The sequence below is a fragment of the Phragmites australis genome, chromosome 9 (genome assembly GCF_958298935.1).
Source record: "Phragmites australis chromosome 9, lpPhrAust1.1, whole genome shotgun sequence".
NCBI classification, from domain to species: Eukaryota; Viridiplantae; Streptophyta; class Magnoliopsida; order Poales; family Poaceae; genus Phragmites; species Phragmites australis.
Genome location: NC_084929.1, coordinates 25,763,994 through 25,786,183, shown reverse-complemented (window position 1 = coordinate 25,786,183; position 22,190 = coordinate 25,763,994). Strand labels below are relative to the sequence as shown.

The 22,190-nt window shown below is 41.0% G+C and overlaps 2 protein-coding genes across 5 annotated transcripts; one reads left to right on the top strand and one right to left on the bottom strand.

Annotated features, from left to right (window-relative positions):
• Positions 1-14,019: 14,019 nt before the first annotated feature.
• On the top strand, positions 14,020-18,495 carry LOC133928899 (KH domain-containing protein SPIN1-like). 4 transcript variants are annotated; one of them, XM_062375416.1, is made up of 7 exons: positions 14,020-14,660; positions 15,185-15,270; positions 16,078-16,229; positions 16,415-16,531; positions 16,636-16,752; positions 17,692-17,839; positions 17,934-18,079. In XM_062375416.1, coding segments are annotated over exons 1-7 (732 nt in total). In that variant the 5' UTR covers positions 14,020-14,550; the 3' UTR covers positions 17,936-18,079. The 4 variants fall into 4 exon arrangements, with proteins under 4 accessions (XP_062231400.1, XP_062231401.1, XP_062231398.1 ...); XM_062375417.1 differs by having other exon boundaries at positions 14,023-14,221; positions 17,692-17,835; positions 17,934-18,495; XM_062375414.1 differs by having other exon boundaries at positions 14,026-14,660; positions 17,692-17,835; positions 17,934-18,495.
• A 1,427-nt stretch (positions 18,496-19,922) lies between these two features.
• Positions 19,923-21,972, bottom strand: LOC133929795 (protein TRIGALACTOSYLDIACYLGLYCEROL 5, chloroplastic-like). The gene is made up of 3 exons (XM_062376565.1): positions 21,819-21,972; positions 21,168-21,342; positions 19,923-20,353 (listed from the first exon to the last, which is right to left on the bottom strand). The coding sequence occupies exons 1-3, from the start codon at positions 21,949-21,951 to the stop codon at positions 20,257-20,259; spliced, it is 405 nt and encodes a 134-aa protein (XP_062232549.1). The 5' UTR covers positions 21,952-21,972; the 3' UTR covers positions 19,923-20,256.
• Positions 21,973-22,190: the final 218 nt, after the last annotated feature.

Below are 22,190 nucleotides of genomic sequence, written 5' to 3'. Positions count from 1 at the left end.
CAACCAAAGCAGGTAGGCCTCCAAGTACCTCGAGACCAAGTATAAGCCGCCTCGGGTGCATGTATGCAGGCTACAAGTAATGCAAATGATGATGAGTAAAATATCTGAAAAATCGTAAAGTAATTGGGAAGTTAAATTGGAAGGTATCTGGAACTGTAGGATCCACTTCTTCGTGGGACCTCGTGGATCCGACAGGAACTCAGGCACGTAGGCGGGTGTGTCGTCAGTCCGCTGAACAGGGGAGAACTACTGATGCATAACGTTCATCCAGTCTGTATCGATATCGATGACTCCAACGGTAGCTCTGGCAAAAGGTAAGCCTAATAAGTAGGCTACGTCCCACAACGTCAGAGCCATCTCACCGCAGGGGAGGTGGAAAGTATGAGTCTCAGGCTTCCATCGGTCAACCAGGGCAGCGATCAGTGAGCGGTCAAAATAGAATCGTCTCGTTGCTGCTCAGGGTTCTCTGTCGCTCGGCCTAGCGGTAGTAGTCCAGATGTTGCCAACCTGCACCATTGGGAATAAAACGTGAATGTGGGGCATGCAATAAATAAATAAATCGGCACATACGTAGCTAATTAGCGACATACCGGTGCTTCCAATGATTATCGATCGTAAGTAGCTCCCAAGGGCCATATGGTCGAAATACCCCTAACTCCGTCTGGTGAACGATAGACAAGAAGCTGCGATGCTTCTTGTCCACTGCAGGGTCAAGAAGCTCTGGGGTCAGAGGGTGCATCATATCTACATTGAAACCAAATATACATGAATATATTATAACATGTAGACAAGAAGAATATATATTGAATCCAAATATACATTGCAACTACACATATATGAATAATATGTACAGTCTGTTACATGAAAATATACACATAGTTACGTGAACAACATATAACATATACGTACGAAAAGTTACATAAATATATTGCAACATGTATGTACACAATTAGGTACGAATGTAAGGTCAAAATGTAACGTAGGTAACTAAGGCTAAGACCGTATAAATATAACAACAAGATACGCTAAATACATTTGCACTTAACCGCGGTCATGCCCCCACCTACACAACATGTACATTTTTTGGACAATACTTGATGTGTGACCTGTTTCATTGCACTTGCTGCATCACTTCACCCTTGGACCCGCCTCGGATTCATCCATATCGTTTCAAATTCGACGAGTTTGTTGAAGTTTTGGTGTGTTCTTCATCCTTTCGAAGTCTGGCACATAGATTCGTGAGGGATCTGGATTACTTGTAAATGTATCAACAATGTCGTAGCCATACAGCTCATGGTTCCATATGTTCAGTATGACCCTTCATAAAATACTTAGAAACATATTGCCTAGGAAGCATATTGTGCTCCGCACATGCAGCTATGACGCGTGTACACAGCTTGTGTAGCAATTGTGGCTTTTGGCACGTACAAATGCATACTCCACTCCTAAGCACGCACTCTTGCACACGCTGCTCGCGTCTGCCACCCCGACGACCCTTATCCCGGCACAGGACACTGAATCTGTGCTCCGCAGTCTCCTCTTAATTAGCGCAGTGCATGTGTGCCTTATTTATGGCATTCTCCATGTATTCACATAGCATCGATCCATATAGCATACGGTTATTTTCTATTGCCTTCGAAGCAACTGCGTAGCGATCAATAAAATATTTGCAAGTCCCATACATAATACCTTCTACAATTCCAACAAGTGGGAGGGACCTCATACCCCGCATGACCCAGTTATATACCTCAACAAGATTAGTTGTCATTATCCCATACCTTGCCCCACTACTGTTGTACATCAAAGACCATTTTTCTTTTGGCTCATTTTGTATCTACTGTAAAAAGTTCCTGATAGCTTACCCTGACCTCCTTACTATCTGAGTAGTATCTGTTGGGAGAGGTCCAAGAGCAATCGGTTCATCACCTGTGGCTACTAGCTCAGCTGTCTACTTCATGGTTAGTTCGTCTAGTCTTACCCATAGGGCATTGAACTTTCTCTACTGGTTCTAGCTGCACAATTTCTTGAAAAGCTTCATCAAGTCCTTATTTTTTAATTGTCTGTAAAAGTTTGCACCCATATGCCGTATGCACTACTTGCTCTTCAAGTTAGGCCACTTTGCTATAACACATCGTCGAACACTCCCATATTGCATATCCAGCAAAGCCTGCAACAACCCCTCATGTCTATCATGAATCAAACAAACATCTGGCCTGTCCAGAACGATAGCATGCTTCACCCGCTCAAGGAACCAATACCAGCTGTCTCCGTTCTCACTCTCCACGAAGGCAAACTCCAGTGGCAGGACTTGGTTGTTCCCGTCGACCCTAATTGTAGACAATATAGGTCCTTTATACTTCCCAGTGAGGAACGTCCCGTCCAGACAAATGATGGGTCGACATTGCCTAAATGCTTTGATGGTTGTCGCAAATGCAAAGAAAGCACGATGTAATACTCGTTTCCCGCCTATACTTTACATCAGTCGACGGATAATGCTTGATGTCATAGTAACTTCTATGGTTTCTTGCACATATTGTGTCTAATTGACGCGGTAGATTGTGATATGAATCTTCATATGTCCCAAACCTTTTCGCGTAGTGATATGAATCTTCATATGTCCCAAACCTCATCTCAATAGTCTTCTGTTTCGTCCTCCATGCCTTCGCGTAGTTTATTGTATACTGGAACCTTTTCTCAATAGCACGGATTATTGATCGTGGCTCATACTTCAGGTTGTCCACAATCTCCCCATACATAACATTGGTAACAAAAGCAGATGACAGGTTCCGATGGGAGAACTCTATTTCCTCAATGTGACAATTATGCTCCCTCACTATTGAGCACTACCAGCAGTCAACCCACTTCCCCCTGAATGCGTGCACCCGCCAAGGACAATCAGGCACCAAACAATTCACGTCGTACTCCCTTTTACTCGACTTCACAACCTTGAATTGTCTCTGAAGAGATAACGACCAGAATTTAACTGCATCAATAACAAACTCCTTAGTAGGGTACATAGCACCCTGGGACCCCTCATTCTCATGATATTCCCATGGCGTCCGATTAGCCTCATTAACCACTAGCTTTGAAAATTCCTGATTCCTCCACTCTGCAGGAATATGAGCATTTCCCTCCTCGTCAGATGAATCTTCATCGGCAACATCTTCTTCCAGCTCTTGATCCTCCATCTCCATCTCTTCAATTATGCTAGAGATGTGCTCCCCCTCATCGGCTACACCTATCGGTTGCATCTCACGCATATCCCCAACATCTTGCGTGTCTCCAATATTTACTGGGTCTAATTCATCTATCACTATCTGACTTGTTCCTGCTACTGCTTCCGCAGAGTTTATCTCTTTTGAATCCTTCCGGTACGCCTCAGCTAACAAAACCAGAGGGAGCCCACGGTCACATGATATATCTGTATACTGCATCCAAGTAGATGGCGTATTGATCAGGACGAGCTTGCCAAAGAAGCCCTGATTAGCACGGCTTAGCACAGCTCTCAACTTAAGATCATATTGCTGAGGATTCAGTTGAAAATGATACATGAGCCACTTGCATACGTCCACTATGGTCTTCTCATTGTCTCTACTAAGTCCCTTAATGATATGCTGAAACTCAGAGAAATCTACACCGCTAGGATCATAACTAATTTGATTTTCACCATAATATATCTGAAAATATAATTTATCTGATATCCCTGGATACATCCGAAAATATATTCAATGTTAAGATCGAAAATCTATATTTCTGATTATCGAAACTATAATAAAATTACCGACACCCCGATTATTGCGTAACAATAGATTTCTTTAATATTGCCCCTAAGCAAACTAACCAAATTAAACTAATTAACCATCCGTCTACTTAATAAAATTTCTAATTACCTATAATTATTACTTACATCATTATTTTGTACAATCTTGATATTCGAAACTACCATACTATAAATACTACTATGCACCTAATAGCTATCCTACCATATCGTAATTAATATTTACAATATACTACAAAATACAACATTTTCTATATTTTTAAACCATAGGTCATATCTAATATAGCTATTGTTATACCGCTAAACTCTAGATCTAGTGATACTTTACTTACTAATAAATATATGAGTATAAAAAATTATCAGAAAACACACTCCAACATTCGCAGATCGAAAACAGTAGGATTTTATCGCGCTGCCTCCCTCTCCTCTCCTCCTCTCCTCTTCTTTTCTCTTTTTCCAGAATAAAATGAGTATTTTTCTTCATTTTTGATGTTTATATAAAGTAGGGGGCGGGGGCGGGGGTGGCCCCCTAACCGCTCCTGAGAGGACGGAAGGGGTCTAACCGCCCTCTCAGAGGGCAATAACCACTACTTGACTTCTGAGAGGGCGGTTAGTCCCACCCGTCCTTTCAGAGAGCGGTAAGGGGTGGCGCTGTCATCGTGGCTATCCTTACCATCTTTGAAAGGGTTATAGCCTTTTTAGAGAGAGGTAGACGTCTATTTTTATAAATGTTACTACAAATAGTCTATTTATTTAAATATTTAATAAAAAATATAAAAATAAAAAACTCCAGCACGCATGCACAGCACGTTAGACAAGCGCACACGCACAAGGTGGTCGTCGCGGTCGAGCCGATCACGGACGGCGCCGGCGGCCTATCGAAGCTCGGCACGTGCCGTGCTCGCGCGTACGGCGCTCGTAGGTGCACGTACGCCAACGGGTTCCTCGCCTAGCTCGGTTCAGCCGTTTTGTCGAAGACCGCGTGCGCGTGGACGAGCGGAAATGGGCAGGTGAGTAGTCATGCTGGTCGGTGGACTCACCTGTCAAGAACCGGCTCCACGTGGACCGTGCTGACGAACAGGTAGTGGAAATTTGTGTCTATCCGGAAGAGTATATGCCCATGCCACAAATTCCTTCTTATCACGCCCGGCATCTTCTCTCTCTCTTTTTTTTTTCAGGCCTAGTGAGATTGGATTGAATGATGACCTAGGGAAATTACAGGTTAATTTGGTTGATTAGATTTCTTTTCTGTGTGTCATACTCGTATCCAACCTACCCTGGAGTGTGCCATTTGTTGTTGACGGTGAAGATAAATCATCTCTGTTTTTTTATCTCTCAAACTTGTTTCTTCTAAATGTTTATATATAAATGCGCAGGAGCGGATCTAGGACGAGAAAGCATTGATATCACTACTATTGTTATGATGGTGTTACTGTTATCATCACATCAATTCTTCACTATCAACACTCTAGATCCGTTCCTTAATATATAGATCAATTTTTTACTTTAAATGTTTATTTAGCGGAGCTCTAACTCCTTATGTTATCATTAATGATGGTTGGGGCTCAATCATACATCCGCAACTCCACAAAATATCATAATTATGGATCGTCCTCCATCCATGCATATAGCTTGATTGAAACAAAACATTATGGTGTTCATGATCGATATAAATTGCCTTTTTGTGAGCTTAACAATGTGCCAATTACGTGATGCAACTGCTGCGGGATGCCGCAGATTGTGGACAATGTTCTAGACAAGTTAGTAAAAGGAATAAAAATGGGCCAGCGTGTTGTGCCTTTTCTTCTTAAAAAAAAGTTAGTAAACTGCCGGCACTGAAGATGAAGACCAATGATGTTTTATTTGGTCTGAAGAACCGGTCCACAAGTACACACGACATTTTTATGATTTTTTATCCATGTGGGCCAAGTTGATGTTTTTTTTTCTCGGTGCTGCACTCGCCGTACTTTTTTTTAAGGCCACAAATTAGAGGATTATACTACAAGAATAGCAAGACACCAAAGGTGCCCAACAAAGTCACATGATATGTCAAAGAGGTGAGAAAAAAAAAGGAGTTACAACACCACGTGACAGAAGTAGACTCGTTAGGACAACTAAGCTAAACTAAACACCAAAAGAAGACAACACTATCTACTGCAATATCATTTCCATTGCGGCTGATTATCTATGTCATCAACACACACCACACGAAACACAACACTATCCCCATACCATCGACAAAGCATGTTGCATGTCATTGTTGTCAAGCTGGTCGCACTACTGACACATCAGCTCCGACTTTGCCACACAGACCCAGTCTTTGCCTCGATATCGTTAAACCCCACACAAAAGGTCCCTAGCATAAAAACGAACGGGCCTACTATTGTTGCCAAGCTCCATAACATACCCACGATGCAACAACTCCAGCTTAATCTCACCATATCCGTCTGTCGTGAACCATCATGGCGCGTTGTTCCAAAGAGACAAAAACTACGTTGATGCGTCCCGATTGGACCACCATCGAGTGGGTCACCAGATCCAAGCAACTAAGGGTAAATGCCCACCTCCAGTTGTGACACTCCCACACAACTACCCACCGTGATGATGCCGGCAAATCTAGAGTCACCGGTCCAGAACCACCGCCAGTCAGAAGATTTGATTTCACCAGACGGTGTCATCGTTGCTGCCAACTAACCAACAGCGGTCCCAAGTCGGTGGTCATCTAGCATGGGGCAAGAATTCCAAGGCAACTCCTCGAAGGAGGACACGAGATGTCAAAGATGTTGTCGTTGCCTGAATTGACAAGCTAGATCTATTTTTTCACCTGTAGAACCCTCTAAGGGTGGGGGAAGCAACGCACCACGGCAACGCCTCCAAAGAGAGGAACAACATCCAAGGGCATCATCATTGCGGCATCAGCAGAAAATAGAAAAGGCTTTCACTCGAAGCTCCACACTCTCCCTCCCTCCACCGCACATGTTGCACCCAAGCTAGACATCAACGACATCATCATTAGCCACCACCGAGCTCCTTTCAGTCAAACAATCCAGTCAAAGCCGATAAGTCGAAGGGGGAAGGCGAAGCGAGGAAGGCCAATGACTATAGAGGATGGCTCGGCCGCTAGCGGGTGAAGACAGACACCCAAGTACGAATCCCCAGATATGGAGGAGTACCAAGGCATGCCCAACGATCTCGATGACCATCCTGTCAGTCTCCGAGTTGGCCTGGAAGGCATCACATCTGCTGCCGAGCCAGCCTAGATAACCATTGCAGTGGCAGCAACACTGGCCCCTCTCATGCTAGACCCGAAGGCCAACGCACATAAACTAATCATTACCTTGCAAATCCCGGCTGCCATCATCCATGTAGGTTTCGACCACCATGGAGTAGACCTCCACAGATCTTAGTCACTAGCTTCAAACGCCCACAAACAAGTCATGACCTTGTGGAAGAGAGGAAGCGAGAGTCAAGAGAGGGAATGAACGAGGGTCGTGCACTATGCTGCTAGGCAATAGTGGCCACGTAGGTAGACTTTGTTGGGCGAGGTTGGCGGAGGAATGAGTTGAGTCCGCATCACCATTGATCCTTGTGAGTTCATTTGTGAAGTCATTGATTGACGTCCACAAGAATCTAACACTTATGTTAGTTAGACCCAACGATAGTGTAGAGGTATATGTTACCTACACAGTATAATATCTATATAAAGATTGAGTGGGTATCAGGGAACAACTCTACATCCAGTCATTACACCTGCAAGAGATTGCAGAAGAGGCTTAATGAAATTAATCTCATTGCTTGATACACCAATGATCCAATAATCCTTAAGTGGATTATTACTCATTCAAGTCCTAGAAGTATTGGAATGAAGTCTGATGCTTATGTCTTGCAAGCTGGCATAACAAAAGACAAGATATGATGCAAAACCATAGTATGATTTTGAGCATATCCTCAAAGAAGGAATAAAGACCATATATGCATTGTGTAAGAAACTGTCCAAATATTATTCTAATTAATCATTAAATTGATCATTTACTTAATCATGACTTTAACAATTAACCATAATACTATTCCGGTAGTCCTGACACGTGTTTTGTGCAAAAAATCAGAACACATGCCTTTTCAATATTTAACATCACAGCACAACTTAATAAAGAGCGAGTAATTAACATTAGATTACAAGTTCTTAAGCATTTACCAAATTATTACAATTTACAACAAAAGAGAGCTAGGAGGAGATAAAAAAACCAACTCAACTCCTAAGCAACAAAAGAAACTACGCAGTGAAAATAAAAGTTAAAGACAACAAAAGATGGATGAAGCCATATGCATTTAGGCTTCACCCCAAAAGCACGACCTTCGAGTAGTTGCCTACTCATACCTGCCACCACCCTCGACAGGCGTGAAGTAGCCAAAGATCAACTCATCCTCATCAGTAGCATATGAAATATCAGCATGAGTACGAAGATACTCACAAGACCTAATCCATAATGGACACTTATAAATAGCTCGACTCCAAGGATTATGTATTTGGATGTTAACAAGAAAAGACCACATTGTTAAGTAAACTTCACATGCGAAAGAAATTTTGACATAAATATGTGTGAGCATCTATACTTGAGCAATACGACTATCTAGCCCATAAGCTTCAATTGAACATATATGTAAACGGAATCATAAGAATAATATCTGTAAAGCTCCATCTCAACCCATCAACCATATCAATCCACACTCGTAACTCTACGACTACTGCAAATGGATAAAAATATGCTCATGACCGAGAGCATGATATTTCAAAATGTTTTTATACCCTGCAGGGGGTACTTCTTTACCTATACGACTTAAGGACCATAAGGCTCATATGACCACACATATCCATACAAGGGGTACTCATGTTAACGTTTTCTAATAAGTCCCGGCCATTTGATCATACGCCGATAGCTGCAGGGGTCATCCAAAACTAATCATTGAGCAAAATGGATACCCCAACCGGCCTCATGCCTGACACCATCGATCCGCACGCCAAAAAGTCACAACTACAAAGGTAATCGACTTATTGTTCACATATGTGACATGTAGTAAGCACGAAAAGTGCTAAAGCTAACTGCAACAACGATCCGTGCTTAAATGATGTAAGCGGTCTATGGTATCCGGGTCCCTCTCCCGACCTACCCAGGGAAACTCCACATCCGGGAAGGACAAACACCCCTAACACCGTCCATATCTTGTTTCATCCTCACAACTCATCCAACCAACACCATTGACCTGTCATTGTGATCATTGTGCAAGTAATTAAAGCCTATGCTCGTGAACAATGAAATATTTTACCACTCGACTTCTACCTAGGACCTAAGCACTTGTTAAGCATCCCGAATGACATTTTAAGTTAGATAACACCATATTAAACTCAGTCTACAAGAATACAAATCAACAATTATTCAAGATAGGAGAATTAGTGTATCAACATAGGTTCTATACATCATAAACCTAAGATCGACTCGAACTCATGCATAACACACATAAAGCGTAATTTATCACATATGATGCATATGATCCAAATTAATAGGAAAAATATGCTTAGATGCTTACCTTGATGCTCTGGTAACCGCCTAATGTTACCCGTGCTACACTCGCAGAACTCGGGGAGATTGGCGTCGCCTTCAACCGCGGTCGAGTCACGCACTGGTTCCTCGTTCACTAGAGAAGAACGCATGCAATGATGAGTATGAATGAAGTGAAACAAAGCATGCTACAATATACATAACAACACGCTAAAAGCGTAAGACATGCGAAAGAATAACAATTGTGCGATCTAAAGTACATCGGAAAACCAATGGGAGGCCGAAGACTCCGGGAAAATCTCCGAACTCTCCGGTAAGTTTTCCGGACTCTCCAGGCTGCAGAGCCTCCAAAAAATTCTTTGGACACTCTGGACTTCCGGTGGAAAACACGTTCGCTATTTTATTGATCAATTCGACTCGCATGACGAATCTATGCCATATAGACATGCATATGCACTATACAAAAGGTTCTAGACCCCACTTACACCCTAAACCCGAACGGTTTTTTAGTACAATTCATTGATCCTTTTCTAGAAAGTCTGGACTGTTCGGACATTTGTTCGGAGTCTCCGGACATTGCGCAGAGAGCAATTTCGAGGGGCAACTTTGGTTGATTCGATTTCGAACCAAAGAGCAAGGTTTTGCAATGGCTCATAGGGTGTAGAACTTACTTACTAACCTATCAACTTGATTCCCTAGTTCAAATTCACCAAAAACTCATAATTGCTCCAAAAACATCAAGAACTCGGGTATTTTGCAACGAAGCTCCAAAACTCGGATTTCAACCAACCAAAACACACATTTGTGCTATGGGAGTGTAGGAGACTCACCCAAGGTACTTTGTCGAGCTTTGGGACCATCGGTTGAAGGGGGAAAAACTCAGAAAGATGAATAACTTTGATGCTTCTTGTGCTTCAACCATGAACACCGAAAGACATCAAAATTGGCTCGAATCCTTCGGGAAAACGAAAAGAAATTGGATGGGTGGGAAGCTCATGAGCTAGTGATCATGTGAGTACCACATACGTACCTGGATTCGGCTTCTGGAGTGTAGATTCGATTGAGAAAGAGAGAGGGAGCTTGAGAGGGACAGAGGGCAACACAGCTGCTATGCTGCTCAGGTGGGAGAGCGAGGAGGAGGAGGAGGAGAGAGAGAGAGAGAGAGAGAGAGAGAGAGAGAGAGAGAGAGAGAGAGAGAGAGAGAGAGGGAGGGAGAGTAGGTGGGGGCTTCTCCAAGGGAGTGAGGGAGTGGTTGGCCTCCCATGTGTGCTTCACGCTAGAGAAACTAATCCGTTTTAACTACAAAATCTATTTTTTTTTCCTCTCTAATTTCTTTCTCTCATTCGATTGACTCAAAACGAAGTGCTTTGATGTGCCAAAATAAATTATACAAAATTAAACATAATGCTTAATTACGTGATTACGGATTTGGGACGTGACACATTGCAACACAAGGGCACTTTATATCTAATGGCTTGATTCAAGCTGCATTGTCGTGTTCATGAAATTCGGTAATATATAAAGCGTAAACATACCTATAATATGATGATATTTGTATCCTACAAAATTCTTTGGAGGAATTAGACATTGGTGATCATACAAGAATTTGGCTAAACAATATAATCCCCACTATGCCAAATCATGGACCGGTTATGCTCTACAATGGTACATCCGTTATATGGACGAATCCATGGAAGAACCATCTAGAAATAGATTGCAAAGACCACCATCTAGCAATGTATGCGATATTGCAACTGATATCCCCTATAATCCTCGTGGAGAATTGTATGAGCTTGTATTGCACAAGATCAATAAATGGTAAAAAGATAGGGTAAAAATAAGAAATGATAAGATTCATGGATTCTACATACTCACATTTTCTGTAAGGACAATGAGTTGTGAAAGCAGAATATGACTTGATAGTCACAAGGTCCATGCTCGTATCTATTCAAAAGGATGGCTATAAAGTAATTGAATGAGAAGGAGATCTCCATGGTTATCTTTAGGGGATTAAATATCTTATATGAATTCTCATACATAAGATTTCAGGTCTTAGCACAAGAGAGATCTGATAGGTTCATAAATCAATACCCTATAGCTCCTAATCTCCTATGATCGGGGGAGCAACAAAGTCGATTTAAACTTCAATAAAAGTTTATGCTAAAGTAGGCCACATGATCATTATAATCCATAGGATCAAGGTAGAAGGATTGTGAGACTCACGGTCAAATCGAGTTAAATGTTGTACTTTTTTTTCACTTAGTTGAGTTTTATCCCACTATGTTTTCTCAACGCGAAGTTTTTAATGATGCAACATGTGCAATAGCGAGATTGATAAATATCCTAGAGGAAGTGTTATAATATATGCCTATATAATGAGCTACACATATTGACAGTTAACATAAACTCAGCTCATGGAGGGATAGGCCTTTAAGCACATTAATGATAGTAAATTTAGTCTTATATTGCTCATCTATGTCAAAGGTTCTCTCTTCTTCCCCCCCCCCCCCCCCCCCCACCATAAGGAGATGAGGGGTTTTTGAGTTGTACACAATCATCATTAAGGTGAAGCAGTACTGAACTACATATTATGTCTTTTGTATTTGATTAGTGTACGGTAACATGAATATTTCAACAAAACTAGAATTTAAACATTTCAAAAATATTTTGATGTGAAGGTTGAGCACCAGCTGGGTTTCCGGTTTTATCTTTGTGTGCGGTACACTAAGATGGTTAAGATACGTCAGTGACCTGTACATCAGCTGGTTGAACTAACCATGCGAAAGTGAGTTTCCGCTTCTTGTGAATTGAACATGAGCTATTGGAAAACAAAAACAAAAACAAAAACAAAACTTTCTCATGAGATTTTTTATTTTACAATAACTAGTGAGGAACTTTTTAGATATATATCACTCCAAAGTGTGATGTTTTAGGAGCTGCAGTCAATTTCTTACTCGCGACATGTGACCTCATGACCCACGGGCCAGTAAAACACGGAGTGTCATTTTCATGTAAAAATCTATTTGCCGTCCCAGGTTTAGTGGCCTCGTGATTTGCACTCTCAATTTAACGGGTTTCTTTTACATAGGAATTTCTACATTTATTCCTTATCTTCTTCCTTTTTGCAGAATTTAGTTTCACTCGTTTCATCTAAAATAGATTGTCTGCAATGTTGTACGCTCGTGTAACAGGAGTGTACCGTATATCATGGTTGGAAAAATTGTCAACAGATAGCTATTAGTAACTGTCAACTAAATATTTGTGAAAATGACAGCGCGTTTCCAACCAGTACTCCGGACGAGTTCAGCACTTAACGTACAAAGCTTGCTCACGCATCGCAAGCCAGAATATTAGTAGCAAGTAAATACACGGTTAATACTGTTGGTAAAGAACACATATTTCGTCTTTCCGAGTCAAAAAATTTTGCACTAGTTTTTTTCTAGGGTACTTTTTGCGCTAATTTGACCGTACAACTGACTTCCAATAATGCCACAGCTCAGTGGTTGTCAAAGTAATTGTTCAGTAGATATTTGATTTTCGATATGAGTTTTTATTTTCTCAAATAATAAAAGAGTGCAATAAATCACTAGATTTTAAGAGTAAATTCGCAAAACTAAGTTCATTCTATCAAACTATCCGAAAACTACATTTAAAATCTAATTTTAAGAAAATACATTTCTTTTTTGTTACAGTTTTAAAGAAAAAAACTACTCTTTTTAGCGGTTGAAATGTATTGACCGAAGCGTAGTTCTTTCAAGGGAAATTCCTCTGATGCAATGCAAATATGCAAAATTCAAGCATGTATCACTGATAATTTGGTCCCTGCCAACATATCTATGAGACAACTGATGGCATATAAAGGTTACAAAATCAGTCATTCTATTTTCTAAGTGGTTGAAACAACTTATTTTTTAATCACCATCCCACTTGGATAAAATCCAACCACTTATGTCATTGAACATGAGATGGTTTCAAACACTTGAGAAGTAGTCACACTTGCGAAATAAGGAGAGGGGGGCCGGTTGTTCTAAACGGTAGGCACCAAAATGTGTGTGGGTTTTTATTCTCTTAAATATGCAGTTTGTTTGTAACAATAGGCAATAAAAAAGTGCAGTTCCTCAAAATTGGTTCTTAAAGTTTATTTTTCTGATAGTTTGGGTAGGATAAATATAGTTTCATGAAATTTGCTCGATTTTTAACTAATGAAGAATAAAATATCTCTTGACACAATCCGGCAATATGTTTATCATTTTTCCTGGCACCTAAGGTTGCTTCCCTCCGAAGCCCCTTTTGTATTAGCGGGGGAGGAGCATTGGAAGAGGGAATGTTTAAACTTATTTTCTCCAATCACTTTTGTGACAATTAGTTTGTCGATCAACTGATTAGCAACAAAAGGGTGCGGCCCAAGAGACCTAGGTTTGATCCTAGTGGGTGCACCCTGGACGAGAAAAAAAACACTAAATTCGAATATCGTTCACTTTATGATTTATTGGCAGATTTTGAGCTAGGAGTCACAACACTATTTTTTTCTTTAGATTCCTAGCATTTTCCCCTAGCTCATGACTACAGCTAATTTTCTTTCGTAAATTTATCAAAAAAAGGATAAAAACTGGGAGGAAAAAGAGCATGCAGGGCTCAATCATCTGAGCTGGACCAACCAGTTGAGATACATGCACACATAAGTGACTGAGAGGGCATCCAAGGCTCTCTCTTGGGTTGGGTATGTCTCTTCCTGCCTCTCCCCGCTCCCCTGTGTCTCACAGGGTGGTGTGCTATTGTTTGTACAGAGGAGGAAGAGTGCAAGCAAGCAAGAACAACAGCAGTAACAGTAGCAGTAGCATCAGGCAGCCACACAGGAGCTACTGCCAGCCCCTGCACAGCCTGGGTTCTGATCATTGATTGACAAAAACCCAGCTATTACATTCCCTTTTTATATTTTATGCACGCATACATTGATACATATATAATCCCACCCATCCCTGTACTTACTCCTTGTTTCTTGGCACCTTTCTGTGCTTCTAGATTTCCTTGGATTCCATATAGGCAGGCCATTCATTTGCTCTGATAGCTGCCTAGTTTTATCCTCTTCTTGGTTTCTTGATTTTTGTGGGCTCTTGGCTCCCTGTGTTCAATCTTGCCCCTCGCTCTTTGCCTGAAGATTGCAATCTTGTCGAGCTTTTCTTTGAATTCTTCATCTTCTTGTTGCTGGGAGCCATGGATGAGAGGATCCCACAGCCCCCGTTGTTCCAGTACTCACCATCCGGAATCCATTCTTCCCCTCATCACAACAATCCCTTGAGGTCTTCTGCCTCCGAGAGGGAGAGGTATGCACCATCTGTTACTGGGTATTGCCATGTGATATCTCCGCGAAGTTTCGATTTTTATGGTCTCGCTGATCCTATTCGCGAAACCATTCCGACTACGTGATTTGGTTACTGCTGTGCGAGATTTGTGTGTGCTTGATCGTGGCCATCTTGGCGGGATTTTGGCGTCGATCAATGTTGTCCTGCTGCTATAGCGATCTGCCAATTTGGGGATTTTTGGGGATCGCCTGCTAATGATGGATTTGTGGCTCTGTTGTTGACTGTTGAGAGCTAGTAGGAATAAGTCAGCATTGTGTCTTCTATTGGACGCTGATAGATGTAGAGTTCATGCTCAATGTGCTTATTTATTTTTAAGCTCGATCGTTAATTGCTATTGTTCTGCAGCTTCTTGTACAGATCATTTGGTCCTCCTTTTTTGCGATTTTCTGTTTCAAATGCATGGAATGATTATTTCATTTCCGATAGTTCTGTTAGCATTGTGATAGCTATAATGGATCGGACTAATGGAATTGTTTGCTTGGCAGATATCTTGCTGAATTACTTGCCGAGAGGCAGAAATTAGCCCCGTTCATGCAAGTTCTTCCTTTCTGTAACAGGCTTCTAAACCAAGGTTAACTTCCTTCGCCCTTTTGGTTTTTGTGTATATTCCATTGTTATTTATTTATGCAGTTTTAATAATTTTGCGCACAAGCTGCTATAGGAGTATGGTTCAGCCAGTTGCTATTTTTAGCTACTGCTGTCAGAATAATCTGTTACTCTTCCTGTACAATCCTGTCCATCCTTTTCAGTAAGAAAATTGCTTCAAAGGGTTTTTGTTAGTTCGTGTTATCGACTCGTTTGTGCTAATCTTCCATCCTTTTTGTTCGTTTGTGTTAATCTTGTTAGTGATTTAATTCACACCAAGGATATACATTACTCGCTTGTCCTGCACATTTATGTTGGCCACCGCAAATTACTTACAAATCCCTAATGGATACCGTTTATGTAAATGTATGAATATGTCGCCAGTGATGATGTTTTCAAATCACATAATCTACTCCACTGAAAAAAAAAAAGATATTGATAACTGTACAATTTTTCAATCACATCATTAGCTGGCGCACTTCATTCTTATTTTCTGAAATAAACCCCATTATTACTTCATTCTTACTTATTTTCTGAAATAGACCCCATTGTTACTTTAGTATGTTTATATAAGCCATTGCACTGTGAGTGTGGTGGTTTCTGTATCTAGCTTCTTGCTGTAGTTTCAGTTCGCTGCTTTAGACATGTTGGAAAATCCTGCCTCCATACTCTCTCTCTCTCTCTCTCTCTCTCTGATCTTAAGTGAATAAATATGACTAAAAACATCTATTATACAACAGTGTTTCAGATGAGATGTATTCGATCCCATAACTGTTTGTTTTCTTCAATGCAGAAATTTTGCGGGCATCTTCTTTGCCACCTAACGCAAATTTTGTTGAACCTGAGAGAATCGATCATGGTAGCCCAAGCCCATTAAGATTAGCTGGCCACCCAATGAATGGTCAACCAATGGATCTAGAGGGATGGTCTGGAATGCAAACAAAGGTTGTCTGAATTCATAAAAACTTCTCTTCATTCGTTTTACATGCCTTAACTGCCTTATCTCCATTTTATATAGTATGTAGACCCATACTTAACATACGTTGCTCATAGAATTGTTAGCATGCCATTTACCAACCCTTTTTGTATTCTTTATCTCAATTGCATAAATTGAAATGGCCTTTTTTCAGCATTTGGGAGTACTCCAGTCGTCATCCATGAGCTGGAATGGTGCTCCTGGAGTTGTTGGCAACCCTGTGGTGAAAAAAGTTGTCAGGATAGATGTTCCTGTTGACAAGTATCCCAATGTATGTGCAACATCCTTTTGGCTATAGCTATTTGGATTTTTTTAACTTCCCTTTTTATGTGCTATGCCAAATCCAAATTATTCACAATATTTTGTTATGATTAGTTCAACTTTGTCGGTCGTTTGTTGGGGCCACGTGGGAACTCCCTGAAAAGAGTTGAAGCTACAACCCAATGTAGAGTATTTATTCGTGGACGGGGTTCAGTGAAAGATTCTGTTAAGGTAATCAAACACATATTAGTTAGAACTGCCATGTTATAGTTGCCTATTGTTGAAAGGCTTGGAACCTTTTAGGACCACTTGTACTCCACCACAGTACTTATCATCTGCGCTTCAATATAAACACTAGCATCTGAGTGGTAAGTTGCAATTAAATCAGCTAATCAACTCTATTTGTAGCATCATATATAAAACTAAGGATGGTTCTGATTGACATGAAAGAGCCAATATTTGAAATGAGGCATCATTTATGTTTTTCAAAGTAAAATGTTGACCACTCTTGAAGAAATAATGGGCAGTATATGTATTAATTTAATTTAGAAAATTCCAGTTTTCATCTCAACTATTTTCGATATTCTAGTGTGGTAAGCTGCAATCCAGGACTTGTCAAGATGTATAATTTTGAACTTTGTAGTACGTTAGCCAGAAAACAGCGCCCAAAGCATCAACCTTCTAGGATCTTTCTATCCTGATTGCTCAGTTTGATGTATAATTCTACTGTCGTTTTAATTTAAACGCTTTAAAAATATTCTTATAGCTGGAGATTATCAATTTAATGACAATGTTTTCACTTCTTTGAAATGCTCTATATAATTGTGATCATCACACAAATCCATATTTACTGTAACTAAGCTTCCGGACTTAACTGTTTATCCTGATTTCGTTTTGTCAAAGGTAAGCTTTGCATCAGACTTGCAGTCCTATACTCAAAACTTTTTCCTAAATAAAATACGTGGATCAGAACTCTTGTTATGGAACAGATGTTTGTGTACATTTTTCGTGCTGATCCGTGATTATACTAGCCAACTCTTTTAGTTACTAAAGTCTATTCATTTTCTGTCAGTATTCTTAACAGCATTACTCTTGTGTTTACCCTTTTTCATCTCCTGACCATAAAACAATAGTGAAGATGTTCTGAAAATAAAACCTGCTCTTAAACAGGAAGACAAGTTCAGAGACAAGCCTGGCTATGAGCACTTAAATGATCCACTGCATGTGCTTGTGGAAGCTGAGTTCCCGGCAGATATCGTTGATTCCCGACTAAACCAAGCTGTGGCCATATTGGAGGATCTTCTCAAACCAGTTGTATGTACGCTTACTTCCTGTCTGATCCTACTTGCTTTGAATGTTTATTTTGCTTCTAACCTGGAGTTACCTATCTCACTGACTGCTGTTGTCCTCAGGATGAGTCCATGGACTACTACAAGAAGCAACAGCTGAGAGAATTGGCTATACTGAATGGCACTCTAAGGGAGGAAAGCCCAGGCCCTCACCTTAGTCCCAGTGTGTCCCCCTTCAACTCTACCGGGATGAAGCGTGCGAAAACAGGACGCTGATCTTATTTCTGATAATGAATTGCCTGAGGTGATCATGACTCGAATATCAGATTACAAACGTTGCTCCACTGCTGGAGATGATTGCTGGTGCATATGAAGGATGAGTACAGTTGGCTCCAGGCCTGTCATGATATGCGCTTTACCGCAGATGCCCTTGAATGAACAATTTGATGTCGAAGATATGTGTCTGCTTGTGGGCTTGCTGTTAGGTCTTATTATTCTTTGTGTATCTGACTTCTGAATATTAACATTATTGATTGGCTGGTTCTAGATTTGGGATTAAAGTGTTGGGGAAATAATCAGGTTTTGTCTGTACAAGGAATGGTTCCAGTATGTTAAAAGGGTTGATGTTCCTGTGGACTACTGTGATCGATACAACTCTCAATAAGATTATTGCACTGGTGTATTCTTTCATACTCTCCTCCTTTCTCTCTTCACCAAAGATTTTTGTCCAGTAGTTCTGTTGATGGGAAATAAAATTCCTGCAGCTACTTGTACTAAATCACCAACAGAATTCGATCAATTTTTTCATTCAATGTTCTTGCAGTTTTAGTTCAAAATAGTGCTCTTGCAGTTGGTGAGAGGGGGTGAAATCTGAGGCATGTTTGGTATGGAGCTAATGGTGCCAAAATTCCATCTAAAAAAAGTTACCAAAATTACTATTGTCGACAGGATTTGGCATGTATTAGCAGTGCCAATATTTTGCAAGATGTCATTCTAGTTCATTTTCTTGCCAAATCGAGCCCTGTTTATGGGCGACCGAATTTTGCCGTGTATTGGTGACGCAAAATTTGGCACCAACCAATCAGCATCTGAATCGCATTCATGTCTTGTTATCCCAGTAATAAGTAGTGGTAGTAATGTTGTTATCTGTTTACATAAAACTTGAAGCAAGCTGACAACATGTTTAGGAGACCAGATTATACCAAATGACTGGATCAAACAAAGTGCACGCCTCTACCAATGGAGATAACTTCCTGTCCCTTTGCGTGGTAATCATGGTCATTTTGCGGTTATGCAGCATCATTTCATATAGCATGTCCCATGAACTATGAATCCACGAGCAGATTGTTGCAAGGTCATCATGGGTGCCATTGCTTCGGCCATTACGATGTTTGCTTCGGCCATTACGATCTGGAAGGAGCGTCGCCTTCAATCATGTTGCTTGTACATTTTTGTACTGCTTCTGCTTTGCCGGGCAAGATATGCATATAGACTGGTGTTCTTATGAGCCAGGTGGCCCGCCTCGCAGCGCATCTACCGCCCGTTTAGGAATTAGGATGTGAGAAATGAGTAGGAATCACGCGTGAACTGCATTGTTTCTTGTAAAATTCCTACGTTCCGTCTTTAGATTATAAACTTAGAAATATTTCCGTCTTTAGATTATAAACTTAGAAATACTTCGGTCAACTGCCACAAGGTCTTAAAAAAGATTATAAACTTAGAAATACTTCAGTGTCACTCAGCTGTGCTCAAAATCTGTACAAATATTTTTCAATCGCTTAGTTCAGGCCAAAACACCTTCTATTCTGTTCAACTACAGTCTACACAGCAGCAGCAAAACAGTACATTCTCCAATGGGACTTGTCTTCATAATTAGCAAGCTACATGACTTTGTTTCTTAAGGAACTGACTGCCGAATTGAGTTTTGAGTTTATCACAACGAATCGTTTCGTCACAAAAGTGGGAGAGATTTGACAGAAAACTTAGTAAACCCCATCTTCACTTGACCCAGAATTACGTTTGATTTATCATGGAAGAGAATCATTGGATCTTGTTGAACAAGAATACATAAAGATCAAGGTCACATTTTGCAATAGCTTGAACAGGAGTGAGTGACATACTGGAGTAAGCTACAGACAAGCAACTCAGGTCGACAGTTACAGGACTATAACGTGGGCTTGGGCGTGCTAAACTATAAAGATCTGAAACAACGATCCTGCATAATATTTAATATGTAATGGTCAACAATGGATCACACAACCGCATCCTAGCACATGGTGGGCAAACCAGGCATTTGCTACAATTGTAAAATATGTACAGCAAGACCCCTAAAAAGAATTCACTGATATCTCAAACAAGTGATAGTTGTTTCAGCGTGATGTCTGCGCCTATGAGCTACGGCAATGCCTTGAGCATCTCAATATCACAGTTCCTGGTGCCAATCGCACTAAGCTCGCCTCCACTTATCAATCTCCTTCGATGTTGCTTTGATTAGTTTCTTGCTGTTTTCGATCAGCTCATCGACCAGGATATCAATCTGATCTCTGAAAAATAAGTTAGATCTAGTTAAAAGTAGTTTTTGCTAGTAATGATAAAAAGGTAGCTGAGGTAAAATGTGTTTGAGGTGGGAACAGGCCAGTGACCTAGTGCTAGGATGCTGTTTAACATCCCCACCCATCCGGGTTAGAGTAGGACCGGAGTTCTTAAAAAGGCAAAAGCACTTCAGCAAACTTATCCATGAGACTACAATTCACTCCGGAAGAACTTTGGTACAGAGTTCCCTGCCAACAATCTTGGAGTAATAGGAGTTTTGAATGCCAGAATAATTCATGAATCAAATAATATATTCTTCTAAAACTTTGAAGAAAACACAGGCTTGTTTAGCCTTGCAGTCTTAATGTCTTATCTCAAAAGACAACCTAACCAGGGCCAACAGGACACCCTGTTTTGGCCTCAAAATCTACAGCATTTTTCGACCGAGAAAATAGGCCCAGTGGCAGTGATTCGTAAGACTTAATCAGACTGCCAGGGCTTATAAGGTGTATTTGCACATATAACTTGCAAGGCTTCTAAAAGTTACTGTTTTGAGCTTATAAGCTGTAATCTGAATAATTATCAGATACTGCTAAGCTAAATCTGAAATGGTTAATTGTTTCCTCTGTTCTGGTGGTGCCTAGGTGGCAAAAGAATCATCGAAGAAATGAAAATAATGGCAATGTTTATATTCTTGATCATCACAGAAAATTTTGTATAATCAGCAGAGAAGGGAACCTGATTTTCACAAATATAACTATAGGCATCACAAAATGAATGAGATGAAATCATCTTGCAATTGGTATGTGTGGAATTAAATCTTACTCGGATGGAAGGCCACTAGAAGTCCAATTTGATCTCCCAATGTTTGAATATCTCCCACTCTCATCGTAAGCAACTCCTTTTCCAAAACCATAACCAAATCCAATCCCTATACCGCACCCGACGCCAACTCCAAATCCCAAGCGTAGACCAGGGAATCCAGGCCCAACTCCTGCACCTGTTCAGTCACATTGATAGCGTGATAAATAGGAGTTAACTGAAAGTTCAAGCTAACATCAATCCTGGACGCATCAAACCATCAATACATCGTTGTAAGGAGTTACCTATTAATCAAGAAATGCCAGCACTACAGCATGAAACATCCTGAATCGAAGCACTAGTTAGGAGATACTGTCACTCGAAATACCATCGTTCTCGGTCTCTCGGATAGTCACACTCATGCTAATTGTACATCATCAGAAATCAATTATTTTGCTTTTTAAACATCCACAGGTTGTAGAGTATGATGATCAACCCCAATTCCTGCCCTCTCCAATCAGGTTAGTTATCCATCGGTCCAAATCACCAAGTATGGAGTACCAAGATTTCTACGCGGCACGATTGTAACTCGTCTACACGTAGACAATTTTTTGGACATTTCCATGTACAGGGAAGCTGTAAGAGCGGGTCTAGGGTTTCAGGGAGGGGTACTACCGCCGATGATGCCGACGCCAACGCCGACGCCGCAGCCGGCGCCGATGCCGAAGGAAGGTCCCAGCTTCCCCAGCACCCTCGACCTCGAGGCCGGCAGGCCCCACCGCGGCACCCTCCGGCCGCCGCCGCCCATGTCTCGCGCACCGCTCAGAGATGAGATCACACAGTTCGAGGTTGCAGAGTGGAACCGGCGCGGGCAGGTTACCAGCGGCCGATCCTGCGCGGAGATTCGTGCATATTTGTTTCAAAAAATGATGGAAAAAGCCTGTTTTACTCCACCGAACTATGCCATTAGCCTAGATAACCTCTTAAATTATTAAACCTCATTTTACTCATTCGAACTATCAATACCGGTTCACTTTACTCTCTACA